The sequence below is a fragment of the Tamandua tetradactyla genome, chromosome 11 (genome assembly GCF_023851605.1).
Source record: "Tamandua tetradactyla isolate mTamTet1 chromosome 11, mTamTet1.pri, whole genome shotgun sequence".
Lineage (NCBI taxonomy): Eukaryota > Metazoa > Chordata > Mammalia > Pilosa > Myrmecophagidae > Tamandua > Tamandua tetradactyla.
In genome coordinates, this window is record NC_135337.1 from 25,925,541 (window position 1) to 25,951,314 (window position 25,774).

A 25,774-nucleotide genomic window follows, 5' to 3' on the forward strand; every position below is an offset into this window, starting at 1 on the left:
AAATTGTGGGTGGTAACTTTTAATTAGATGGTTTCCATGGAGATGTGTCTCCACCCATTCAAGGTGAGGTTGCTTACAGAAGTCTGTTAAGAGGGAACCGTTTCGGAAAAAGTTTTAGAGCCACCAGCACCCACAGAGCCCACATGGCCTGTACCCATAAGGAATGGATTAAAAAATGTGGAAGAAAAATGCCCCTGGGGAACCCTTAGGAAATGAGAAGCCAGGAGAGAAGCTATCAGGGATCACTATGTGCTTTTCCAGCTGAGAGAGAAACTCTGAACATCATCGGTCTTCTTGAACCAAGGTATCTTCCCCTGGATGTCTTAGTTTGGTCATTATTATAGCCTTGCCTTAATTTGGACATTTTCACAGCTGTCGAACTGTAAATTTTCAACTTAATAAATTCTTTTTTTAAAAAAACCATTCCGTTTCTGGTATAGCATTCCAGCAGCTTTTACAAACAGCAGCAGTCTCTACAATATTTTCTTCTAAGCTTTCTAAGGTGAACTTAGAAAGACTAGTCCTGGTATAATAGAAACCTTCATAATTCTGTCCAGCTCTCAGTTTCTCCATCTTTGTTGATGTGATTGAAATCTAGTACCTGTTTGCATTTTAATTGATCCTACCCTTTTGGACATAGTTGATTAGACCAGAGTGAATATCTAGCCCAAGTTTAGCTTGTTCAGGTTTGTTTCTTTTTCTTACAAATAAAGGCAGACCTAATCCCTTTATATCAGATGTTAACAAGTCATTAGTATCATTATTATTTATATCACTAAATTCATCCAAATTCTAATATCTTCTCTAATGATCATTAACTGTTCAACCAAGGGCAACTCACTTTAATTTCTCTAAGCCTCTGTTTTATCATTAATAGCATGATATTTTTGTGAGGATTAAATAATATGATTTATCAGAAAGATTTATGCTATTAAAACAAAATTATTTTTTGTTTCTGCAATGTCAGTGCCATGGCTTCTCTTATAGCAGAATAATGTTCTTGCTTACTGTACCTTTGATACAAATAGATTTAAAAGTTCTTTATGGCTGCAGTGATTTGAAGTTGTTATGAACCCCAGAAAAGGCATGATCCTTTAGTCCATTCCTTGTGGCTGCAGACCTGTTGTGGCTGGGACCTTTTGGTTAGGTTATTTCAATTGAGATGTGACCCAGCCCGTTCAATGTGGCTATAAATCCTTTCACTGGAATCCATTATGAGAGGATAAAAGAGAGATGAAATCAAGAGAGCTGAGAGAGAAAAGCTCTGGAAAAGCTAAGAGAAGATCCACCGGAAGCAGAGAGGAAGGTACTGGAACCAGAAGCTGAAAGCAGTGACACCCAGGTGCAAAGGACCAGCAGATACTGACCATGTGCCTTCCCATGTGGCAGAAGTGTCCCAGATGACAGCAGCCTGTCTTCAGAGTAGAGTATCATCTTGTCAATACCTTGAGTTGGACATTTTCATGGCCTAAACTGTAATGTGCAAGCTAATAAATCCCCATTGTAAAAGCCAATCCATTTCTCATGTGTTGCATTCCGGCAGCTGTAGCAAACCAGAACAATGGCAAATGGGTAAATTCTGTAGGTAGAAAACTGTCACTAATTCAGGTTTTAAATGTTATCTTTATATAAGACACAAGGGTGGAAAAATTTATATATTGAAAACAAATGCTCTTCCTACCCTCTTGCAACCTTCAAAACAACCAGGTAGAGATTTTTTTCTGGCCATTTTAAAGTTTATTTTTAGGTGGAATCAAATATTAATGTATTTTATTCATGAGGAAAATAAGATGTTAGGGAATTCTTTCATACTAGTGGAGTTGCATTGGAAAGTGGGCCACTGTTGAATTTTATGTTACTTTTTTCTATTCCCAGAATAGCAGTATGCTTGATTTATATTGATAGAATCATATTATGTAACAGGATATCTGTTGCTAGACTTGTTTGCAAAGGGATTCTTCTCTTTTATGGAATAATGTAGCATTAAATCCTCCTTTAGAAAGTTGATATATTTTAGAAGACAATTTTGTTCTTCAGTGTATTTCATTTTGAAATCCTGACTTATAAAAACAAATAATTAAAAAGTTTTTGTTTCAAAAAACAACAACAAAAAAATCCATTTAAAAATCTTGACATTTTAAAAAGAGGAACTATCCGTAAGATTTTAGTGATAAGTTTTCAGGTAAACTGATAAAACTTTTTCTATTGCCTATGGCAAGATACATTACAGTGCTGTTTAGCTCTTCACACAAATTGCGCATTCTTCTATATGCAGCTATGATTTGGGAAGTATGTATCACTAATACTTTTTTAAAAGCCTCTTTGCTCTACCTTCCCGAATTTTTCCTACAGTGTCTACTTACTACCTATGTAATTGCATTCCTGAATTAATCTTGATCATTCCTTACTAATATTTCTAGTTAAATCATAAAAGTATATATCATTAAGTAATATTTTGTTTCTTTTTTTTTTTTTTTTGCTTTTGGTATCATATTCTATATATTCTTCCACTGCTTGTTCTTTTCATTCAACATTACTAAAATTTATCCGTGCTGGTATATATAGTTATGATTCATTCTGCAAATTTTATCTTTCATTTTCACTCAACTTTGTTAGATTCCGATTCCTTTTCTAGTCTCTCTTTCTAGTCTCCATTGTGACTATCTTAATCCTACAGTAGTAACCATGGAAACACCATAGGTATTTTTTTAGTATGAGAGGACAAGTAAATGAACTTAAACACACAAATGTGATTAGTCTGTTTACCATTTAAATCTCTTTTCTAATGCTGAAAAATTATTATCGTCAGATCAAATGTTACAAGGTCATTAACACTCAATTTTATGATGGTTGTTAGAATGCCATATATCACCTAACACTTTCTGATTGATAAGCTTCTATTTTTAAAAATCGTAATATTGTTAATACACAGATTAGAGCTATGAAAATTCATTTTCTTTAGTGCATAGAATAAACTCTCATCTATTCTAACTATTCTTACGTGTTTACTTTGTTATATTAACTCCCTTAAGCAATGCTAATATATTTAGCTATTAAATATTAAAGCAAAATATTCTCTTATAAAATCACTCTAATTCTAATATTCTCAGGTCAAAAGCTTTAGAAACTTATTGCCCAATTATTGAAGTTCTAACTTCTAGTCATATAACCTAGGAAAATTGGTTGTGTCCAAGTTTTCATTTTTCTTTCATTTAATTTAAAAATTCCAATAAGTCTCAAGGCAGTGGAGAAGGTTTTTTTCAAATAGTAGCAACCATGACTGAATTTGAGAACTAAAACATAATAAAATTTCTATTACTGATGATCACTGGGTGACAATATTAGAATTTGACACTTTAATTGAATTTGGAATATAGTGAAACTTTGAAAAGCTCTAATATGCGTATTAACAATATTAATTATGGTAGCAGTCATGTCACTGATAATTGACAAGTTCTACACTGTAAACAGCTGCAATTTGGGCAATAAGAATCTTCTTTCTCTGTCTAAATTAAGGAAAGAGAAAGCAGATCTGCTTAGAGAAACACTCCCTATCATAAAGAAACCTAAAGGAGTAAATTTAAAGTAGGGTTGAATTTCCCTTTGATTTGCCTTATACCTCCTGTCCATTATCTTGTTGAAGGAATTAATTGATAAACTTCCCTTAGGGTATTTGCAGTTAACATAGGACTATAGAAGAGAAAAATGAAATACCAATATTAACAATAAACAACTTATAATACACAAAAAATAAATTCTTAATGGTGGAATGTTAGGTTTGAAAGTATCATTCTTAATGCACGCATCTAAGGGAACATTTTAAGAAAAAAAGCATTTTCTTGATGTGTTTCAATTAAATCATGTCAGCTTATTGACTCTTTTGGCGACTGTAGGTTGCTGGTCTTGTTATTATTAAGATAGTTCTTGTAAAGAGCACATGGCTTAGAATTCCAGGATTATTAGACTTCTCCATCGTCAGTCTGGGTGTGCTCTTTTTCTGTTTTTTTTTTTTTTTATGATATTAAAATTTTCTCACAAATCCTATAGCTGTGATAAAGATGCGTATCCAATAAGGGCCAGACACAGAGGCAACCATAGTTACTCAGGATCCTGAAGAGGCAAATCATCCAGGAAGCCCTCTGAGTGGCTGTAGACCAGGTTAGGAGTTTATATCCACCTCTACCCAGAAAAGCCTAAGATTTGGGTCATGCTTGAATGGGGCCATTCTATTTGGTCCTAGAGATTTTATATATATATATATATATACACATATAGTAGTATAGGACCAACAATCAAGGTTTTAGAAGGCACAGTGAAGTTCAAGACTGCTTCCCAACATGGAGCCTCTGTAGTAAGTTGGGAAGGGAGAGATAGGTAGAGTAACGGGCAGACCATATCACAGCAGTCAGGTATCAGGATCTAACCACAAGGGGGTATGGGGTGAAGTGCTGTGTTCAACTGCAGCTGAAGAATTGGCATAAGTAAGTAAGGGCCCCAGTTCTAGGGGAATGGAGTAGTAGGAAGGGATCCAAGCACAGAACCAGTGCCTGAAATTTGAACCAGTGTCCAAACCCACATGTCTGTTCAGAAACAGAATGGGACTAGTAATACATATCTTAGAGTTCCCATGTTTCAGGATAATACCTATTCTGGTGTCGAAGGTTTTCATCTAGGCTCCTTCAAGAAACATTATTTGAGTAAGTACTGAATGCCAGGCTAGAAGCTGAGATAATAATAGCAAACAAGATGTAGTGTCTTCTCTTGCAAACCTTGCACTCTAGCAGAAGGTACAAACAAGAAAATGGACAATCACAGGTACAGTGATGAGTGCCAGTTGGGGAAGGTATACATTGTTATGGTGATATGACTTAGAGCATCTTACTAAGACTTGATAGACTTGGAGAAGACAGAAAGGCTTCCAAAGGGTACTGAAATCAAAGCTCAAACCTGAAGCATGTGCTGGAGTAGGGATGCTATAAGCACATGAACCAATTTTGTTGAATGAGCAGAAATTGCCTTGGCCAGGCCAATGAATTATGAAACAGTCTCCCTTCTGAGTAGGCCAGTTTAAGATGGGGGCCTCTTCGTTTATGGACATGGCCCAGTGTCCGGGCATGTGGCTTTGTGAGTAATTTGGGTCCTCTACTCACTTCTTTGACAAGTGTGCCTGTGCAGAGCACAACCTATAGCCCAGGTTGGATCTCAGGTCTAAAGAGTGTGGTACTTGAAAATTAGAACAGAAGAAAACCAGCCTCACTGGAGTGGAACATTTCTAGAAGTGTCTTCTCAGACCCTGACAGTGCTGGAGTATATACCAGCTGAGCTGTAGAAAAGCCATCTACTGGGATGCAAAGCACACCTTTAAGCATTTGCCAAGTTAGGCATTTGACCCACAAGGCTTCAGCTTCCAGGAATGATTTTACTTGTTATTTTACCCATTTGGATTGTGTAACATGGTTTCACAATAGCAAATCAAAGTAAGGCTGATGATGTTACACTTGATTACAATAAGAGTGGAATGGCTTAATTAGTAAAAAATTAACTGGCATGATTCCTGTAAGTAAAAATATACATATTTAAGGAGGTTTTATTGTAATATTTATACCATTTATTTTATAATATACTAATTCAAATGTAAAAGTGAATGTAAATTACCCAAAATTAACATGCAATGTGAAGAAAAGTCCTTTTATCCTCTGCAACTGTAGCATTTGGCAGATTCAGGAATAAATAATCTTTTGTGGCAAGGGTATGCCTTATCAAACATATGCAGATCAGCACTAATTAATGCTAATTAAGGTTTCCTGTCTATCTAGTTGGAAAAACGTCCAAATGTTATGAAATCCAGTTAGTATGCCTATTACGCTAATTGTTTTATATGGGGTGGTTCTTAATTAAAATATGTAAATTGACCTTAATTGCTATATACTAATGGGGGTTCATGTTATCTCACTAAAAGTGACAAGATGGTGAGGAGGGGTACTTAAATGACTAATTCTGATAAATCTTTAACTAAATGACCTTTACTCAAAATTAATTTTAATTGGAAGCTGGCAAAAGAAGGATTTCCTTCCTTGTTTCTTTTTAGTTTTAAGTAATGTAAGAATGTCACTCTTTGTTAATACAGTTTTAGAAGGAATTGTGTACTGTTAATTACACTTAGCAAGTAGTTAATTTTACTGTTTACTGTTTATAGTTATCAGGAAGTTATTGATATATTCATTTCAGTCTTGGGAAAAATGTCTTTCTTTTCTGTGAGTATGAATTTATAAGTTACAATCTTATAGGTAATTTGACCCAGCTAATTTGTTAGAGTATATGTTAAAGTTTGATGAGCCAGAAATAATAATACGTATTTTTTAGCTGGCTTACACTGGAATTAACTTTTTAGGAAAAAAAATATTTTACAAACATTAATGCTTATTGGCGTTAAAATCTCATTGGAGACACTTAGGTTAAATAGACTGAAATGATATTGTTACATTTTACTTGTCATGCTTTTATTACTTAATTGAAAGGAAATTAACAATGTTTATGTGCAAAAACCAGTGTAAATGAATTTAAATAAATACATATATTTTTATTTTTCCACTATGCCTAGAATTACAGAAAGCATTTTATCTAAAACTAGCAAATATTCATTTCATCTATTGATTTAGAAGTAGTTTATGTTCAACTGTAATTTAAAATATATTAAAAAATTATGCAGAAAAAGGGGGAGGCGGAAATTGGTAAAATACTGTCTTCTGGAATGGCAAATAATAAAGATCATGTTTTTTCTTTGTCAAGAGCAGATCCAATATCTTTATTTTTCCTTCAGGACATCGTGACAAATGTTTCACCCAGAATCATCCGGGGCACCACTTCTGGTCCCATTTATGGCCCTGGACAAAGCTCCTTCTTGAATATCGAGCTCATCAGTGAGAAAACGGCTGCATATTGGTGTCAAAGTGTCACTGAACTAAAGGCTGACTTTCCAGACAATGTAAGTGTGATTTAACGTCTAAAACAAGTGAATTGGCATAAGTTGGTGAAGGTTTATTTAAACATCCAATTCATAGGCTTATAAATATTAATGTGTATAATATATTTTATTAAAGAATCTGCCAGTTGCTTTGCTGATGCATAGAAAGATAAAAAAGAAAGAAAAGCTCAAGAGCTCATAAAAATCCACACAATGTGAGGCATTATTATAAATGGGTGCCATGTAGATGGAAGAAGTATCTACATAAGCAGCAGGAAGAGAAATGAAATACTCATTTTATTGAGTTGGTTTTTACTGGATGTGGCTAGTATTTATCAAGGTGATGACCTTAGGGAAAAATTGCAGGCTATAAATCTTTCAAAATATAAACCTGAGGGAGACTATCTGATAATATTGTTTTATATTTTTTCAATAGGAAATAGTATAGCAAATAATTTTAACGGCCTTATACTAAGTGAGTCAACAATCATTTATAAGCCCTTTTTTAATTTTAATGAACCATGCACAAATATTGCAGTAAAATCAGGCTTAAAAATAACAATTCATTTCTTTGTGGATTCTCATATGTTGCTGACAGTTTTTTAACCTACAGATAGGATTTTCTCTTCAGTAGTCTAATTAGGGTTATCTTTACTAGTTTCTCTCCCATTAGTTCTCTCTTTTATGCCACTCTCTCACATCCACACCTTCCTCTCTCTCTCCCTCTATTCCCCCTCTTTCTTTCCCTCCCTCTCTCTTTCCCTCCTCCTCTTCCTTCTCTTCCTCTTTCTCGCTCTCTCTTCCTCTCTCTCCATGAGCTGGTGGTGAATGGAAGTTGAGGTTTGAGCCAATGTATATGTTTATGTTGTGGAAAGAGTTTTTATACATTGATTCTTCAAAGGCAAAAAAGAACACTTTCAGTGTTCCAATGATTAATAGTTTAAAATCTAATGAGACTTGTGGATGTTTGCCCACAAGCTGATAAATCACAAAATTTTACAAAGAAAATTACACTACAAATTACACTATTGCCTACCTCATCAATATTTTTTCTATTTTAGAGAGCTCTGTTTCAAAATGCTCTCTTACTTCAAAACAAAACATAATCGCATAGAACAAATACAATTTCTCTTCCTCAAGACAACCTTCACATATGGAGGGAAATAGCAAAACCTGTCTGAAGGCTATAGCTTCAGCTAATTAAGAATTTTTCATTCTGGGCCTGATGTAATTATCTTTATTTCACATTATGCATTTAGCTCTATACGTCAATTAGGCTGAGTGATTTGATTTCTACAGGACCTACATCTTTTTGGAAGCTTTATTAATTTTTTTTTGGCTTACAGTGTTAAGTATCATGCTAGTTACTGAACATATGACAAATAAAAGCAATAATAATGCTTAATAATATAACACTTCTACAATATTCACTCTGTGTCAAGCATTGTTATAAAAGCTTAGGTATTTTAAACTCATTTAGTCTTTTCAATAACCTTATAAGGTAAATACTATTATTTTCCTGCATTTCACAGATGAGAAAACAGATGAATAGAGCATTAAGTAACTTGCCTAAAGTTATACATCCAATATATGGTAAAGCCAGAATTTGAACTTGAAATATGCTTTTAACATCCATGCTTCCGTGTAATAATAGTGTTCTCTAGTGTATCTACTTCTGTTGTAATATTTCAGGCCTTTAAAAATTCAGTATTACTTTTGAATTCAACATGAGAACATTATATATTATAATTTCCCAAATATTAGTTCAATAATATTTCAATAACCAATGTGTCTAAAGCTACGTATTTTCCTAGAATACAGCTCCCACTACTGGGTTGTCTTGAGCTCACATTATACTTTCTAACCTCTCATGGGCAGTAGTAAGATGTTATGATAATGATCACCAAGAAATGACATGAAAAAATGATAGTAAATGGACAAAAGCTGGAGAGGAAGCCCTCACTTGGTGATTCCATTGCCAAATAAAAAGAGAAGATATTGTACATTTAAATTTTCTTTTCATTTTTCCTGGTGGCACTATTCTTCTATAATGCTTATAATTTTGTTTTTGTTTTTTTGAGCAAACAATGCATGTTTTCTGGTTTCAATTCTTACCCATTTAGATTTTACTCATTATTCCATTTCTGTATTCTTTGGACTACTTCTAACATTTTATTCCCTGTATCAAAGATAGCATTTTAAATACAATTAAAAATGCATTTCCATTTGAAGCCATAGAAATAATGTGTGTGCACCTAGATATTGCCATGCTGAGAGTAGAACATCCCCTACTGTTTTGGAATTACTCTGATGCCAAACCCAATGAGCTGAATGAAAAAAGGTGACCCTTCGTTTTCCAAGTTTAATTATCGCTCTCACTGGAGTATTCCCACATCATTCTCAAGTACATGGCTGCCACCTTTAATGACAGGGTTTGGTTAATTCAATCCACTGTGGCAGCTTCTAAACAAGGCCCAACTTTTCTGAAAAAGAAATTGTGCTGGGGGGCATCCATGTGAACTAATAGTAGCACCTGGTGTCTCTCTTTCTAGAGAGTAAGCACCAGTTGACCATGAACCAGAGGGCTTTAGATTAGAGTTGGAAGAACTTCTTGAATATAAAGGCAATAAGAACCCCTGAAATATATTGTAAAGGCCTGTTTCTTAATTGTCACATAGTAATATCAAAGCCTACACTCACCAGACTTCTGCTTTGCTTTCAAGGTTTTCTTTTATTTATCTGTGAATTAAATACAGCACACTGATCATTGTAGTGACAATTTATTATTAACTAAGAGTTTTTTTGTTCCTAAGCTGAGATTTTGCAACGCTTATTATGAAATGTACTGTATAATTAGAGCTTCCAGAAATTGATTTTAAGTGAATCCTTTCATTCTCACTGAAAAAGCCTTGTAAATCAGATATTTTAGGCTTGAAAACAATTTTGCCAAAAAATACATGCTGCACTTTGTATATACTGAATTAGGAAGCAAGGAGTGACTTTTTTCTATCATTCGTGACAACTAAAGTAAGAATTAGACAAAAGATCAGGATTCAGCAGTGAATTAACAGGTGACTTTAAAAAAGGAATGATGGCTTTGGTAGAGAAATGAATAAAGGAAAAACAATTGACATGTAAATATTCTTCTTAAAATATACCTCATTTCTGCTGAAACCCTTTCTTAGTTAATTACTGAGAGATCAGCATCACACTCATTAAATTTAACATGACTCCAAAGAAATTCATCTTCATCAGCACTCCAGAAGCTGCTTTCTTAATAGTAACCCTAAATACAGAATTCTTAACCTTTTAGGCAGTTTGCTGAAGCCTAAGAGCACCTTTTTAGAATGGTATTTTTTGAATTCATAAAGCACAATTCATAAGGATACAAAGGATTCCTATTATATGTATTTTAAATTCTCAAATATTTTTAAAAGATGTGATATGATAATGTGTGTTACTCTTAAGGCATTAACAATTCAATATAATAGTGAGTCTAATAACTACTATAATTTTGATATAATGTTGAGTGTGAATGACACTTTAGGTTTTCAACTGTTTTTACACATCAGAGTATCCTGGGGAGCTTAAAAAGAGAATATGTGGTTAGGCCCTACCTCTCCCTTAGTGTCGTTAATTCAGAAATTCTGTAGTGGATCCAATGAATATATATATATCTACGTGTGTGCATGTGTGCTGTATGTATATATATATATATATATATGTTCAAGTGTGTGTGTGTTTTATAGTTTGTCAGTTGATTGTATTGCAAACACAAACAGCATTATTCATGGTCCTTGATACATATCATTAAATATTTGCATAATTCCTATATCAAAACAACTTACTGTGAGCTTTTAATGTATGTAAAACACTTTCTCCAGGCATCATATATTTTATCTGTGAAGCAGAGGTTTTCCCCATTTTCCAGATGAGGAAAGCAGCGGTTAAGGATATAGTACAACTGCCCTGACTCACACATCTAGTGAGTGAAGTCATCAGGATTAGAAATCTTTCCCTTATATTTTAAAGAGGTAATCCATTTGGGTTTAAGGAGGCCAAAGAATTAAGAAGATATGTTATTCCAGTCCTTCCTTAACTTCCCACTCAGTTGGGCCAATTATATTGAGCACTCATAATTTAGGACTCTCAAAAAAGGAGAAGAAAAACTTTTTGTTGATAAGAAATAAGTTCTATTATTAACCAGATGATATATTTGGCCTTCACCCCAACGAGGGACACTTTTATCCTTTCTGTAGAATGCAACTGTCTGTAGAAAACAGTATCAGTGATGCACTTTGGACCTTGGTTTGAACTGTTACCTAGCTTCATCTTCCTTTCTGTGTTCAAAAATGAGGAAGCTAAGGGACTGAGTCAGATCTTGAGGGCCACTCCCAGTGAGCAAGATGTTCACTGCTTATTTGCTAGATTATTATAATTACCCTATAATCCCTATAGAGGCCTATTGTTTCCCTCAAGGCAGTCTCAGAAGATGTGTGCTTTCTTTTCTTTGGAATATTTATAACAAAGTTCCACTCATCAGAAATAAGAGAATATTTGTTTCTGCAGGTGACAGTGCAATATACTTGTTTTCAGGTCAACAACGGTGAGTTCAAGGCAGTAACTTCTGCTTCGTTATCACAGAACTTGTAAAGGAACAACATTAACGTAACCATTTTCTTTCAGTTCACGTGCCAAAGAAGAGATTCACAAGCAGAAATTTAAGAGGTTTCTTATATAGGAGGAACTCTTCCATTGTCCTCTTTAGAAATTTTTGGGCTTGATGGGTCCCTTTTCTGTCCATTTCTGTGTGTTCCCACGTTGATTTGTTTTAAACAAATTTGGAAGCAGCTGGAGCAGGAACTAAGGGGAAGGCTAGTATTCCTTTGTATCAGCCTGCCAACACAATGAGTTGGCTTCAGCAATAGACTTTTATTGTCTTGTACTTTTGTAGACTAGAAGTCCAGCCACCGGTTCTTGATTGGCCTGCTTTCCCCCTGAAGTCTGTAGGTACTGCTGCTGGCTAGCTGCAGTCCTTGGGGTTGCTTGACTTAAATTGCTGCCTCCATCACATGTTCTCCCTTTTTCTGACTTCTGACTTCTGGCTTCTTCCAGTTTTTGTTCTTTACTACCTGACTGTATTCAAATTTCCTCTCCCTATAAAAAGCCTCTAGTCATGTGGATTTAAGAGTCATTCTGATTCAATGTGACTATAACTTAACTAATATAACATCTTCTTAAGGTCCTATTTACAAATGAGTTTACACCCACGGCAATGTGGATTAAGATGAGAACATATTTTTTTGCAGGGGAACATGATTCAAACTACCATAAGCCAAAAGAACCTATTCCTTTTCTACAGGGTTTAGGCAGTGATTTTCTAATATCACTCATGAATTTAGAGGACTTAGATACAGTCTCCCTTCTTTGCCAAAAAACAGGGCAAAACTTAATTCAGGTTATTGAATGATATCATTTCATTGATTTTTTTTTAAAGACCCATATTATTTACAAAGAAAAAGAAAAACAAAATAAAGCAGAACAGTAATGTATATTTAAAAAGTAAAAATGGGTAAAGGGGAAAACAGTCCATGCCCACTGATCCTAATAAATTTGTTTTCACTGTTTTAGAATATGGTTTAAGCAGTGGGTTTAGATTCAGGATGAGTGTGAATCTTGGCATTTCCTCTAAGCTACTATTTATTGATTGTCTCAGGCCTCAATTTCCTCATCTGTGCCATAACTGTACCTATTCTCATAAGTTGTAGCCATGATTAAATGAGATAATAAATATAATGGGTTTGACATATGCTAGCATGTGGTAAATACTCCAAAAATACTAGCTGTTCCAGTGTTGAGCTGATTTAATTTTTGTGATTAAAGTCATAATATAGGCAAATTTTGTATGTTGTTTTTTAGTTAATATTATAGGTACCTTTGTATTGCTTTGTAATCATCAAAATGATCATTGTAATGCCTATATAATGTTTTAATTGATCCACCATAACTTACCTCACCATGCAGCTCTTTTGACAGTTTTTTTTTTGTTGCTGTCTCTAACTATTCACCACTATAAATTTTATGGAATACTTTATGCACTTAGCTTGTATTCTTATTTTATATTTTTTTTTTACGATATGCTCTGAGATGGGGCATGTCAAAAACCATGTTTATAGCTCTTGGATATATATTGACCATTAGATTTTCAGAACATCCGTGAGTTGATAGTTTATATAAAAGCCATTACATTAGAAATAATGACCAATTAAAAATTAAATACTAATTCCCTAAATGTGCTTTTTAGTGATTTCCCTTAATTTGCATTCACTACGTATCATACAGCATCAAAGTTCTTTTGACTCTTTGTCTTATGTTATATTCATATACTTCTCTGCTTTAATTTCATTCATTCCTTTGACTCCACATTATACCATAAAAACAAAACCTAGTGACAGTTACTTTCTCAGTGTCAAAATAGAAACAAAAAATAAAAATAAAAATGCGTGTAATTCCACAAAACAAAGACAGCCCAAATGACTCAGAGTAAATAATATAGCTTGCAATTCTATGGATTGCTTCTGGCTCCATGTAACCAAATATTTTCTTCAGATCATTCCTAGTTCCTTAAAAAAGCTTCTGCTGCAGCTAAGATGAAGTAGTGTGGACCAGGTTTGCACTTCCGATTGAAACAACAGAAAAATATACAAAATACAAGAAACGATACTTTTCAAGACCTTGAACATCATGCAATAAAGGACAGTGGTCACTGAGAGATCTCCCAGGCCACAGTGCAGGGAGAGTAAGCCAGGCAGAACACAAAGAACTCCCCCAGTGAAGAGGCTGAGCTGAGTGTGGTAAGACCAAGGTGGATGAAGTTCAAAGGACAGAGTGCCAGAAAAGAAGAGCACAGAATACAGAGAAAATTCTAGAGTCTACAGGGGGCCCCTCTGGCATATTCAGCAGAATCCAGATCAGTTCATGCATGTTAGGAAACTGGACAAAGAACTGCTTGAGAGGATTAGAGGGAACAGTAGCAGGTTTCACATAGGTCTAAGACTAGTAACTGTTCATGCCAGCTGAATGGAATATGATTCACAGACATTTAGTAAAGTACCTAGACAGGACTTGAATCAGTATTAGAGAGTGATTAGAGCCAAATCAAGCACTGCTTTGGTAATGCCTAAAAAACCTTTAAAGAAGATGTGAAAGGATTAAACTGTTTCCAAGTAACTTAACTGCAACCCAGAACAAAGCTCAAGAATGTTTATTAGAATACAGAAATACCCAGCATCAGACAAAGTAAAACCACAATGTGGTCTATCCAGTAAAAATTATCCATCATGCAAAGAAGCAGGAAGATATGAACCATAACAAGAAACAATCAATTAAACCTGATCCAGAACTGACACAGATGTTAGAAATAATTGGCAGGGACCTAAAGCTGTTATAACTATATTACATATCTTCAGAAAGCTAGGTTCTGGAAGATAAACAAAAGACCTAAATCAAACTTCTAGATATGAAAACTAAAAAATGTAGGAGATGAAAAAGACCCTGGACGTTATTAACAGCAGGTTGCATATTGCAGAAGAAATTATTAGTAGACTTGAAGACATGGCAATAGAAACTTTCTGAAATGTAACACAGAAAGAAAAAAAAATAAGCATGCATTCAGTGGGTTTTGGAAAAACTTCAAGTGGACCTATATATGTGCAATCAGGGTTCCCAAAGGAGGTTGAGGAATACAGAGAAAAATATTTGAAGGAATAATGGCCCAACTTTGCCCGTTTTGCTGAACACTACAAACCCACAGAGCCAAAATACCCAAAGTCCAAGAATGAGAAACATGACAAAAAAGCTACACAAATATACAATATCAAATTGTTCAAACCAATGATAAATATAAATGTTAAAAGCAGCCAAAGAAAAATGACCTATCACCTACAGGGGAGAAAATATAATGGTCGGTGCTGTGTTTTGTCATCAGTAACACTGCAGGCCAGAAGACAGTGGAGCAGTATCTTTAATGTGCTGAAAGAAAAAAAAAAACAACTTATATTTCAAAATCCAACAAAATCTACTTTCAAAAGTAGAGGTGAAATAAATAGTTTTTCGGATGTACGAAGACTGAAAGAATTCATCACCAGCAGTCCTATATCACAGGAACTATTATAGGAAAACCTCAGGCAGAAGGAAAATTATACCAGGTCAAAACAGATCTTGACACAAAGAAATGAAGGACACCAGAATTTGTAACAACATGGTTTAATATGTGAATTTTGCTTATTATTTAACTCACTTTAGAAGAGAGCTGACTGTTAAAACAAAAAAATATGTAGCTTTGTAGTGTATAGGTTTGTAAAGTATATGAAAGGAAAATGTATGGAAGCAATGATGCAAATACTATGAGAGGAGAAATGGAAGTTCACTACTGTAATCTTTTGATACCTAGTGCAAAGTTGTATATTACTTGAAGGTAGACTGTAATAAGTACAGATGTGTACTCTAAACCCCAAAACAACCACTATAATAACACAAGAAGAGGTTATAGCTAAAAAGCCAACAATGGATATAAAATGCAATCATGAAATGTGTTCAGTCCAAAAGAAGGCAAATACGAGGAAAATGGAATGAGGAACAGATGAGCAAATAGAAACAATCTAGTAAAATGATAGATCTACTATCCATGAACTTAGCCACCTCAATAACCTGATTAACTGTAAATGGTCTAACAGCCATTTAGTTTCCTGACTGCTAAAACAAATACCAACAAATAAGCTTGGCTTAACAACATAAATTGATTGGTTCATGGTTTCCTCCCAGAGTCAGTATCTTCTTACTGATCAGTCTTTGGCTTTTCCACCACATAGCAATGCACGTGCTGGTATCTTCTTCCTCTTCTAGGTTCCTTTGACTTCCAGCCTCTGGCTGTTCCCCATGCCTTTTCTCTCTCAGTCGAATTTCTTCTGCTTATAAGGATTTAAACCACATCTGATTAAGGTTCACTAACATTCAGTCTGAGCACATTTTAACTAATAACATCTTCAAATGCCTTACCTAAAAATGGGTTCACACCCACAGGACCAAGGGTTGGGACCTGAACCTACCTTTTGTGGGGCAGGAGGCAGGGTATGATATAATAATCCCCAACACATCCCAATTAAAAGGCAGAGATTATAAGATTGGGGAATAAAAGCAAGGCTTAACTTTATGCTGCCTATCAGAAATATTTTAAATAAATGACACAAATAGGAAAAACCAATGGAAAAAGACATATTATGCTAACTCTAATCAAGTTAAATTTTACTATATTAATATCAGATAAAGTAGATGTCAGAACAAAGACTATCACCAGGGTCAAAAAAAAAAATTACTTCATACTGACAAAAGGATCAATTTAAGAGGTAATAACACTCTCAAATTATAATGTCCTTAATAGCAGAGCTTCAAAATAAATATAGCAAAAATTGAGAGAATTGCAAGGAGTGATGGAAAAGTCCACAATTACAAGGAGATGTCCATACCTGTCTTTCAGTGACTATAGAACAAGTAGACTGAAAATGAGTAAGGGTTTGGATTTTAAAAATCAATCAACTTGATCGAATTGATATTTATAGAACACACCATCCAATATAACAGAACACACAGTCTTTTCAAATAGAACATTTAATAAGAAAGGTCATATCCTGGTGTATAAAACAAGTCATAATAATTTTAAAAGGATTCAAATCATACAAAGCATGTACTCTAACCAGAACCACAGAAATATATCTGGAAAATCCTCAAATATTTATGACATAAATATACTTATAAACAACTCTGGCATCAAAGAAGAGCTCATAAAAGAAGTTAGAAAGTGTTTTGAACTGAATGAAAATTAGAACACCATATATCAAAAATTTTGGAATGCCATAAGTGCATTACTTATGTAGAAATTTTCAGCATAAATATATCTGTTAGCAATGTTATTCTTTAAGATACTTATTAAAAATAAATGCAAGTCCTGAAACCTAGCCCAGCCTCTCCAGAACATTAGATAGTTCCGTCTCCCTACCCTATATTAGTGACAGACACTTCCAATATGAAAAACTTAGAATTACCATAGCCCAAACACCCCTAAAGAGAGGGATGGAAAGATGAAAGGTAATGGTGGAGTTATACAGAGAAGATGTGATTTAGCAAATGAATATGAATGCTGAATCATTAAGTTGATATCTCTTTTAGTCTCCAGTATTTTAGAGCAGCTAGAAGTAAAACAAACCCTAAAATTGTAGAATTATAACCCATGTCAAACTCTGAAATATGTTCTGCAACTAATTGTGGTGCTGTGCTTTGAAACTTATAGCTTCTTTGTATATATGTTATTTTTCACTAGAAAAGAAGGAAAAAATAGATTTTGATGATTAAAAAAATATTTAAGCCCTCTAGTCTCCTATATTCTGGAGCAGCTAGAAGGAAAAATATGAGATCATATGGTAGCCCATGACAAACTCTGGGCTCTGTCTTGTAACTACTCATTGAAGAGTGCTTTGAAAACTAAAAGAAAGAAAGAAATGCACAAGAAGAGAACTTTTGGGGTAGATAGAGTAGAGAACTCTAGGACTCACCCCTCCTCCAAAAACAACTAGTGGAAAGGAAGAAAGTTTCTGAAATGACTGTTCTGGAGCCCTTGAGGCCAGGAGAACACTGTACTGAATCCAGGGAAGAGCAGGATGAATAGGCTGAAAAAGTGGGGTGAAGAGCTATAAGTACCTGGATCTGCAGTGGCTGCTGCTGCCAATGCATACTCTCGAGGTGAGCTACCTCATATCCAGTCCCTGGCTGCTGCAGATGGACAAGGATAAGGAAGCTCTCCTCCAAAGAATGGAGAGAGTTACAACTGAGTACCAATCACAGCTTTTGATTGATAAATTTAAATTGCTGGAGCCCAGGTCTAAAGTGCTAATTTAATCTAACATGATCACAGTTGTCTCAACTCTGCCCCTAACAGGGGTGGCCATTGTTTCAACTCTGCCCCCAACAGGGGTGAAGGCAATGGAGATTCAAAGATGCAGGTTCTCCTTAGTGCTGCAGAGGACAGTTTGCTGAAAAGCAACATCTGTTGGGCAGGTCAGAGAAGCATAGCTTCAGAGTATAGTCAAAAAGCTTTTTAGTATCTTTCCTGACCCTCACTTTAGGGTGCTTTGGAACTGGTTTATGTTACCTTCATACGTCTGTTGTCCTGTTTTACCTGGGAAATAGTGATTTGGGAAAGTCCCCTTCAGGCCACCCTCCTCCAAGAATTTGCCCTGATTAGGTTGAACCAAGTACCAAAGAAGAGCCTTTACCCAAAGTCAACATCAGTGAAACCCCAGGCAAGAGAAAGAAACTGATCTTTGGAGTAAACTTATCAAGATAATCAGATGCCTAGACTTCAGCAAAAAAAATTAAGAGCCATACTAAGAACAGGAAGATGTACCCCAGTCACAGGAATAAATTAAAACTGCAAAGGAGATACAAAACTTGAAAAACTTATCAGAGAAGTTCAAACAAATATCCTGAATCGATTCAAAGAGATGAAGAAATATATAGCAAAAGCTATAAAGGATATTAAGAAGACACTAGATGAGCATAAAAAAGAATTTGAAAATATGAAAAGAAATATACAACAGATTTGAACAGACAGTAAAAAAAATCAGAAGACTATCAAGTAGAGAGATTGAAATCTTGGAGACAGAAAAACAATGTAGAAAAGAATGGGAAAAATTAAGCAAGGTCTCAGGGAATCGAATGACAGCATGAAGCATACAATCAAAGATGTTGTGGGTGTCTCAGAAGGAGAAGAGAAGGGAAAAGGGGCAGAAAGAATGCTTGAGGGAATAATGGCCCAAGTTTCCCAACTATTAAGAAGGACATATATACCCATGTGCAAGAAGCCCAGCCTTCTCCAAACAGCATAAATGCTAATAGACCTAATCCATATCAAAACTTATGGGTTGCAGCAATGACAGTGCTGAGAGAGAAATTTATAGCCCTAAACACCTACATTAAGAAAGAAGAAAGAACTAAAATCAAAAACCTAACTGCACAACTGGAGAAACTAGAAAAAGAACAGCAAACATCCCAAGCAATCAGGAAAGAAATAAAAATTGGAGCAGAAATAAATGAAACTGAGTAAAAACAATAGAATAAAAAAACACATATGTTGGTTCTTTGAGACAATTAATAACATTGAAAACCCTTTACTAGACTGCCAAAGAAAAAAAGGAGAGAAGATACAAATAACTAAAATCAGATATGGGGTGGGGGGGGGGGGGGATGAATTACAACGGCCACACAGAAATTAAAAGGATCATAAGAGGACATTATGAACAAATGTGTGCCAACAAATTAAACTAGACACCTTATGCCAAATTAACTCAAAATGGATCAAGCAACCAGATATAAGAGCCAGGACCATAAAACTCCTAGAAAAAAATATAGGAATGCATCCTCAAGATCTTGTGGTAAACAATAGTTTATTTGACTTTAAATCGAAGGGCCAACCAACAAGAACAACAACAAAACAGGTAGATGGGACCTCCTCAGTATTAGTAAATTTGATATTTCAATGGATTTTGTTAAGAAATCAAAAAAGCAGCCTACACAATGGGAGAATATCTTTGGAAACCTCATGTCGAATAAGGATTTAATGTTCAGAACATATAAAGAAATCCTGGAGCTCAACAATAAAAAACAACCCAATTAAGAAATGGGCAAACAACTTGAATAGACATTTTTTTTTTCCAAAGAGGAAATACTAATGGTCCAAAGCACATGAAAAAATGTTCAGCATCACTAGCTACTAGGAGAATGTATCTTACAACCAATGAGATATCGTTTCACACCTAATAGACTGGCTACTATTAAAAATTAAATTCTTGTAAATGTTAAAGAGGGTGTGGAGAAATAGAAACACTCATTCACTGCTTTTGGAAATAGAGAATTGTGCAGCCACTGTGGAAGACAGTTTGGCAGTTCTTCAGGAAGTTAAGCATAGAAATGCCATATGAACCAGCAATTCTGTATTAGGTATATACCCAGAAGAACTAGAAACAGGGACTCAAATAGACATTTGCACACCAATGTTCATAATGATATTATTGAAATTTGCCAAAGGATGTAGGCAATCCAAATTTCTGTCTACTGATGAATAGGTAAACACAATTTGGTATAGACTTACAATGGAATTATGTTCAGCTGTAAGAAGGAGTGATGTCCTGATGCATGCACCAACTGGATGACCCTTGATGACATTATGTAAAGTAAAATAAGCTAGACACAAAAGGACACATACTGATATTAACTAATTATAATAAGCAAAGACATACAGTTAGAATCTAGAATATAGGTTATTAGGATAATAATTATGTGGTTGAAAGGGGAAGTGTGGATCACGCATGTTACAAGAAGGAAAGTTAGAGGATAAAACATGATACCGTATAACATAGTGAAGCCTGTTGTAGGTGATGACTGGTTAATGGTACAATTATAAGTATATTCTTTCATGAAGTATAACAAATGTTCTCATTATTACAAGTTAGTAATAATAGGATTGTATATAGGCAAATGCACATAATTTGAATTATGGACTAGAGATAACAGTAATATTTTAATATTCTTCCACCGATTGTACCAAAGTTACCCCAGAAACACAGTGTCAACCATGGGGGAGCCTACGGGAATGTTATATTTTTGTATGAGTTTAATGAAACCTACACATCTCTAATTGAAAGAAAAAATAAGAATAATTTAAAAATCATTATGCTAAGTGAAAAGAAACAGATACTAAGTACTGCATATTATATGATTTCATTTATATAAAATGTAAATTTAAATCTATAGAGAGAGTATTAGATTAGTGGTTATGTATAGCTGGGGAAGGATACAGTTTGAGAGGTAATGGCTAAGGGGTCTGGGTTTTTCTCTTTTTAGAGTAATACAAATGTTCTAAAATTGTGATGATGAATGTACAACTCTGTGATTATATTAAAAGTCACTGATTGGGTGCACAGGTGGTTCAGTGGTAGAATACTCACCTGCCATGCAATTTGATTCCCGGACCATGCACCCCCCATCTCAAAAAAAGTCATTGATTGTACACTTTGGATGGAGTTTATGGTATGTGAATATATCTCAGTAAACTACTTTAAAAAAATAAATGAAGAAAACGGTTTTAAAGATTTTTGTACTATGCTTTAATAACTTTGTTTTTCTTTTTTAACCATTATTTGTGGTTGGGTAACTAAGTCAGTTCAAGTAAAATTTATTGTTGTATATATGACTCATAAGTATGATCCAATAAGTTGTTTTTATGTAAACCACATGTGCTGGTTTGAAAGGAAGTATGCCCCCTAAGAAAAGTCATGTTTTAATATAAATCCCATTTCTTAAAGGTAGAATAGTCTCTATTCAATGCTGTGTATTTGGGACTGTGATGGGATCATCTCCCTGGTTGATGAGATTTAGTTAAGAATGGTTGTTAAACTGGATTAGGGGATGACATGTCTCCACCCATTTGAGTGGGTCTTGATTAGTTTCTGAAGTCCTATAAAAGAGGAAACATTCAGAGATTCAGAGAGACTCAGGGAGGGCAGAGAATGCTGCAACACTACAAAGCAGAGAGTCCACCAGCCAGCGACCTTTGGAGATGAAGAAGGGAAATGCCTCCCGGGGAGCTTCATGAAACCAGAAGCCAGGAGAGTAAGCTAGCAGATGATGCCGTGCCTGCCATGTGCCCTTCCAGCCGAGAGAGAAGCCCTGACTGTGTTTGCCATGTGCCTTCTCACTTGAGAGAGAAACCCTGAACTTCATCGGCCTTCTTGAACCAAGGTATCTTTCCCTAGATGCCTCTGATTGGACATTTCTTTAGACTTGTTTTAATTGGGACATTTTCTCGGCCTTAGAACTGTAAACTAGCAACTCATTAAATTCCCCCTTTTTAAAAGCCATTCCATTTCTGGTATATTGCATTCTGACAGCTAACAAACTAGAACAGATTTTGGTACCAGGAGTGGGGTGCTACTGCTGCAGTTTGCAAATACCAAACATGTTGGAACGGCTTTTTAAATGGATATGGGGAAGATTCTGGAAGAGTTGTGAAAAGCTTGATAGAGAAGGCCTAGAATGCTTTGGAGAGACTGTTGGGAGAAATGTGGACTCTAAAGATACCTCTGATGAGGCCCTAGACAGAAATGAGGTCTGTGTTATTGTAGACTGGAAGGAAGGCGATCCTTGTTTTAAAATGGCAGATAATCTGGCAAAATTGACTGGTAGTTTTGGCTGGAAGGCAGATTGTAAAAGCCATGAACTTGTATATTTAGCAGAAGAGATCTCCAGATTAAGTGTTGAAAGTGCAGCCTGGTTTCTCCTCACAGCTTATAGTGAAATGCGAAAGGAAAGAGATAAGCTGAGAACTGAACTCTTGAGTAAAAAGAAACTAGAAATTGAGGTCCTGGAAAATGCCGGGCCTCCAGAAATGGAGACCCCAGAGAATAGTGCTCCATGTGAGGATTTGACCAGATGTGGAACCAGCCAGCCATTTCAGAGAAAGTCAGGATCAGACATGGAATTATCCAGGAAAGATTTGTGGAAACTCCTTATGTCTGATGGGCATGATCCAAGGCTACTGCATAGAAAGCCAACGAGAGAGCTGTGGGACCTGTATAAACAGAACCGCTGCCAGTCTGGACTGAGGGGTTCAGAGAAGGGACACATTGGAGGAAAAATAACTTCAGAGGCAAAACCGTGGAGGCTGAGGTCTGAAGTCAAGAAGCCTCAGGCCAGGAGAGTGGACCCACCCAAGCCCGTGGAGAGGGTGAGTTTGCCCCAAAGGCAGAGAATGGGCCTTCCACCTCGTTGCAGTGGAAGAGTCATGCCGCCTCAGGCCTTGGAGAAGGTGAAGCACATTCCTTGGGGTTTGGGGGGAGCCTGGCTGCCACCACATGGAGGGGTTGAGCGTGTGCCCCGTAGATGGCAGAGAGCCCGGGTGCGGCCCCAATGCTTGGAGAGGGTGGAGCCGAGAGAAAGGTGGTCTCCCCAATATCCCCCAAGGTTGCATTCAGAGAGAGGCAGGCGTAGGCATTTGGAAAGGGTGGGACTGCCACTTTCTAAAGCCCTGAGGATAAATGAGTCTCAGACTTTGAAATCTAATGGACTTTGCCCTGCGGGTTTTCGAAACTGTATGGGTCCAGTGACCCCTGTGTTCCTTCCTCCCTATGGAAATGTAAATATATATCCTATGAATGTTCCTCCTTTGTATGTTGGCAGCAAATAACTTGTCATGAGTTTTCAAAGGTCCAGAGCAAATGGAGAGAATTTTGCCTTAGGACAGACCATGCCTGTAACTGACTTGATGAGATTTTATACTGTCTCTAATTTTGTACTTCATTGTATTGCTACTGAAAGGTTTAAGGTTTCTGATATTGTTATGAAGTTAATATATTTGTATATGGGAAAAACATGTCTTTTTTAGGGGCCAGAGGGTGGAATGTGCTGGTTTGAAAGGAAGTATGCCCCCTAAGAAAAGTCATGTTTTAATATAAATCCCATTTCTTAAAGGTAGAATAGTCTCTATTCAATGCTGTGTATTTGGGACTGTGATGGGATCATCTCCCTGGTTGATGAGATTTAGTTAAGAATGGTTGTTAAACTGGATTAGGGGATGACATGTCTCCACCCATTTGAGTGGGTCTTGATTAGTTTCTGAAGTCCTATAAAAGAGGAAACATTCAGAGATTCAGAGAGACTCAGGGAGGGCAGAGAATGCTGCAACACTACAAAGCAGAGAGTCCACCAGCCAGCGACCTTTGGAGATGAAGAAGGGAAATGCCTCCCGGGGAGCTTCATGAAACCAGAAGCCAGGAGAGTAAGCTAGCAGATGATGCCGTGCCTGCCATGTGCCCTTCCAGCCGAGAGAGAAGCCCTGACTGTGTTTGCCATGTGCCTTCTCACTTGAGAGAGAAACCCTGAACTTCATCGGCCTTCTTGAACCAAGGTATCTTTCCCTAGATGCCTCTGATTGGACATTTCTTTAGACTTGTTTTAATTGGGACATTTTCTCGGCCTTAGAACTGTAAACTAGCAACTCATTAAATTCCCCCTTTTTAAAAGCCATTCCATTTCTGGTATATTGCATTCTGACAGCTAACAAACTAGAACACCACATAAAAAGGAGACTGGTCCCAGGACACAACAGATTACTGGTTTAATCACCACCAATCATTCTTAAACAATTGCAAATAAGATATACTTTGTAGAACAGTTAAATTTGTGTGCAATTAACTCCCTAAATTAGTAAGATTGTCCTCTATGAAATGTGTCTTCATTTTAAGAACCACAGTTAAAAAACTCTACCTTGAATTGAGTATCATTTTGCTCAGAATATATATATATAACCAACTTGTACTTTTCCATTTGTAAAAGACTGAGAAGAATAGATTATGGAAATTCATGAGTAAAGAAATTATGCTGATTTGAAAGTGTTGTGTACCCCAGAATAGCCATGTCCTTTAATCCTGATTCAACATTGTAGAATGGAAACCTTTGATTGCATTATTTCCATGGAGATTGGCCCACTCATTTGTGGGAGTGGCCGTTTGATTAGAATCCTCCCTGGAGATGTGGCACATCCAATTGTGGGTGTGTGACCTTTTGATTAGATGAAGATATGACTCCACCCATTCAAGGTGGGTCTTGATTAACTTACTGGAGTCCTTTAAAAGGGGAGATATTTTGGAGAAAACACCATTGTTTCAGAGCTGACAGAGATACATGCGTTCAGAGATGCTTGGGGTGTGGACAGAGAGAACAGATGGTTAGACAAAAACATTTGGAAATGCAAAGCCCAGCAGATGTCTCCATGTGTGTTCCCATGAGATGCTAAGCCAGCACCCAGAGTTGTCCCAGAGGAGCTAAATGAAGGCCCATAAAGGGTTAGAGAGGAAACTACTGGCATCAGAAGCTGGAAGCAGTGGAACTGGGAACAAGGACCAGCAGCTGCCAGCCATGTACCTTCACATGTGACAGACATCAGCCTTTCTTGAGTCAAGTTATCTGTCTCTGAATGCCTTAGTTTGCATATTTTTATGGTCTTAGAACTATAAGCTCATAACTTAATAAATTCCCTGTCTTTCTTTCTTTCTTTTTTTTGTATGCTGTATGGCAGGGTCACATTTCATTATTTTTCTATGCGAGTATCCCGTTATTGCATCACAATTTCTTGTTTTGTTTTGTTTTGTTTTCTGCTTGTTTGTTTTTAGGAAAATGCATGGACCAGGAATTGAACCCAGGTCTTCTACATGGAATAAATTCCCTTTTTAAAAGCCGTTCAACTTCTGGTATATTGCGTTCTGGAAGCATTTAGCAATCTGGTATGGTGTATTAGTTAGGGTTCTCTAGAGAAACAGAATCAACAGGGAACACTTGCAAATATAAAATTTATAAAAGTGTCTCACGTGACCATAGGAACGCAGAGTCCAAAATCCACAGGGCAGGCTGCGAAGCCGATGACTCTGATGGATGGCCTGGATGAACTCCACAGGAGAGGCTCACCAGCCAAAGCAGGAATGGAACCTGTCTCCTCTGAGCCCTCCTTAAAAGGCTTCCCATGATTAGATTTAGCATCACTAATTGCAGAAGACACTCCCCTTTGGCTGATTACAAATGGAATCAGCTGTGGATGTAGCTGACGTGATCATGACCTAATCCTATGAAATGTCCTCATTGCAACAGACAGGCCAGCGCTTCCCCAATCAGATAAACAGGTACCACAACTTGGCCAAATTGACACCT

At 36.1% G+C, this 25,774-nt stretch overlaps 1 protein-coding gene across 1 annotated transcript in view; it reads left to right on the plus strand.

Moving 5' to 3' along the window:
- Positions 1 to 25,774, plus strand: part of DPYD (dihydropyrimidine dehydrogenase) — a 961,456-nt gene that overhangs the window by 562,414 nt on the left and 373,268 nt on the right. The window contains 1 exon segment of the mRNA XM_077120172.1: positions 6,821 to 6,985. Within this exon segment, the coding sequence (XP_076976287.1) occupies positions 6,821 to 6,985 (165 nt within the window).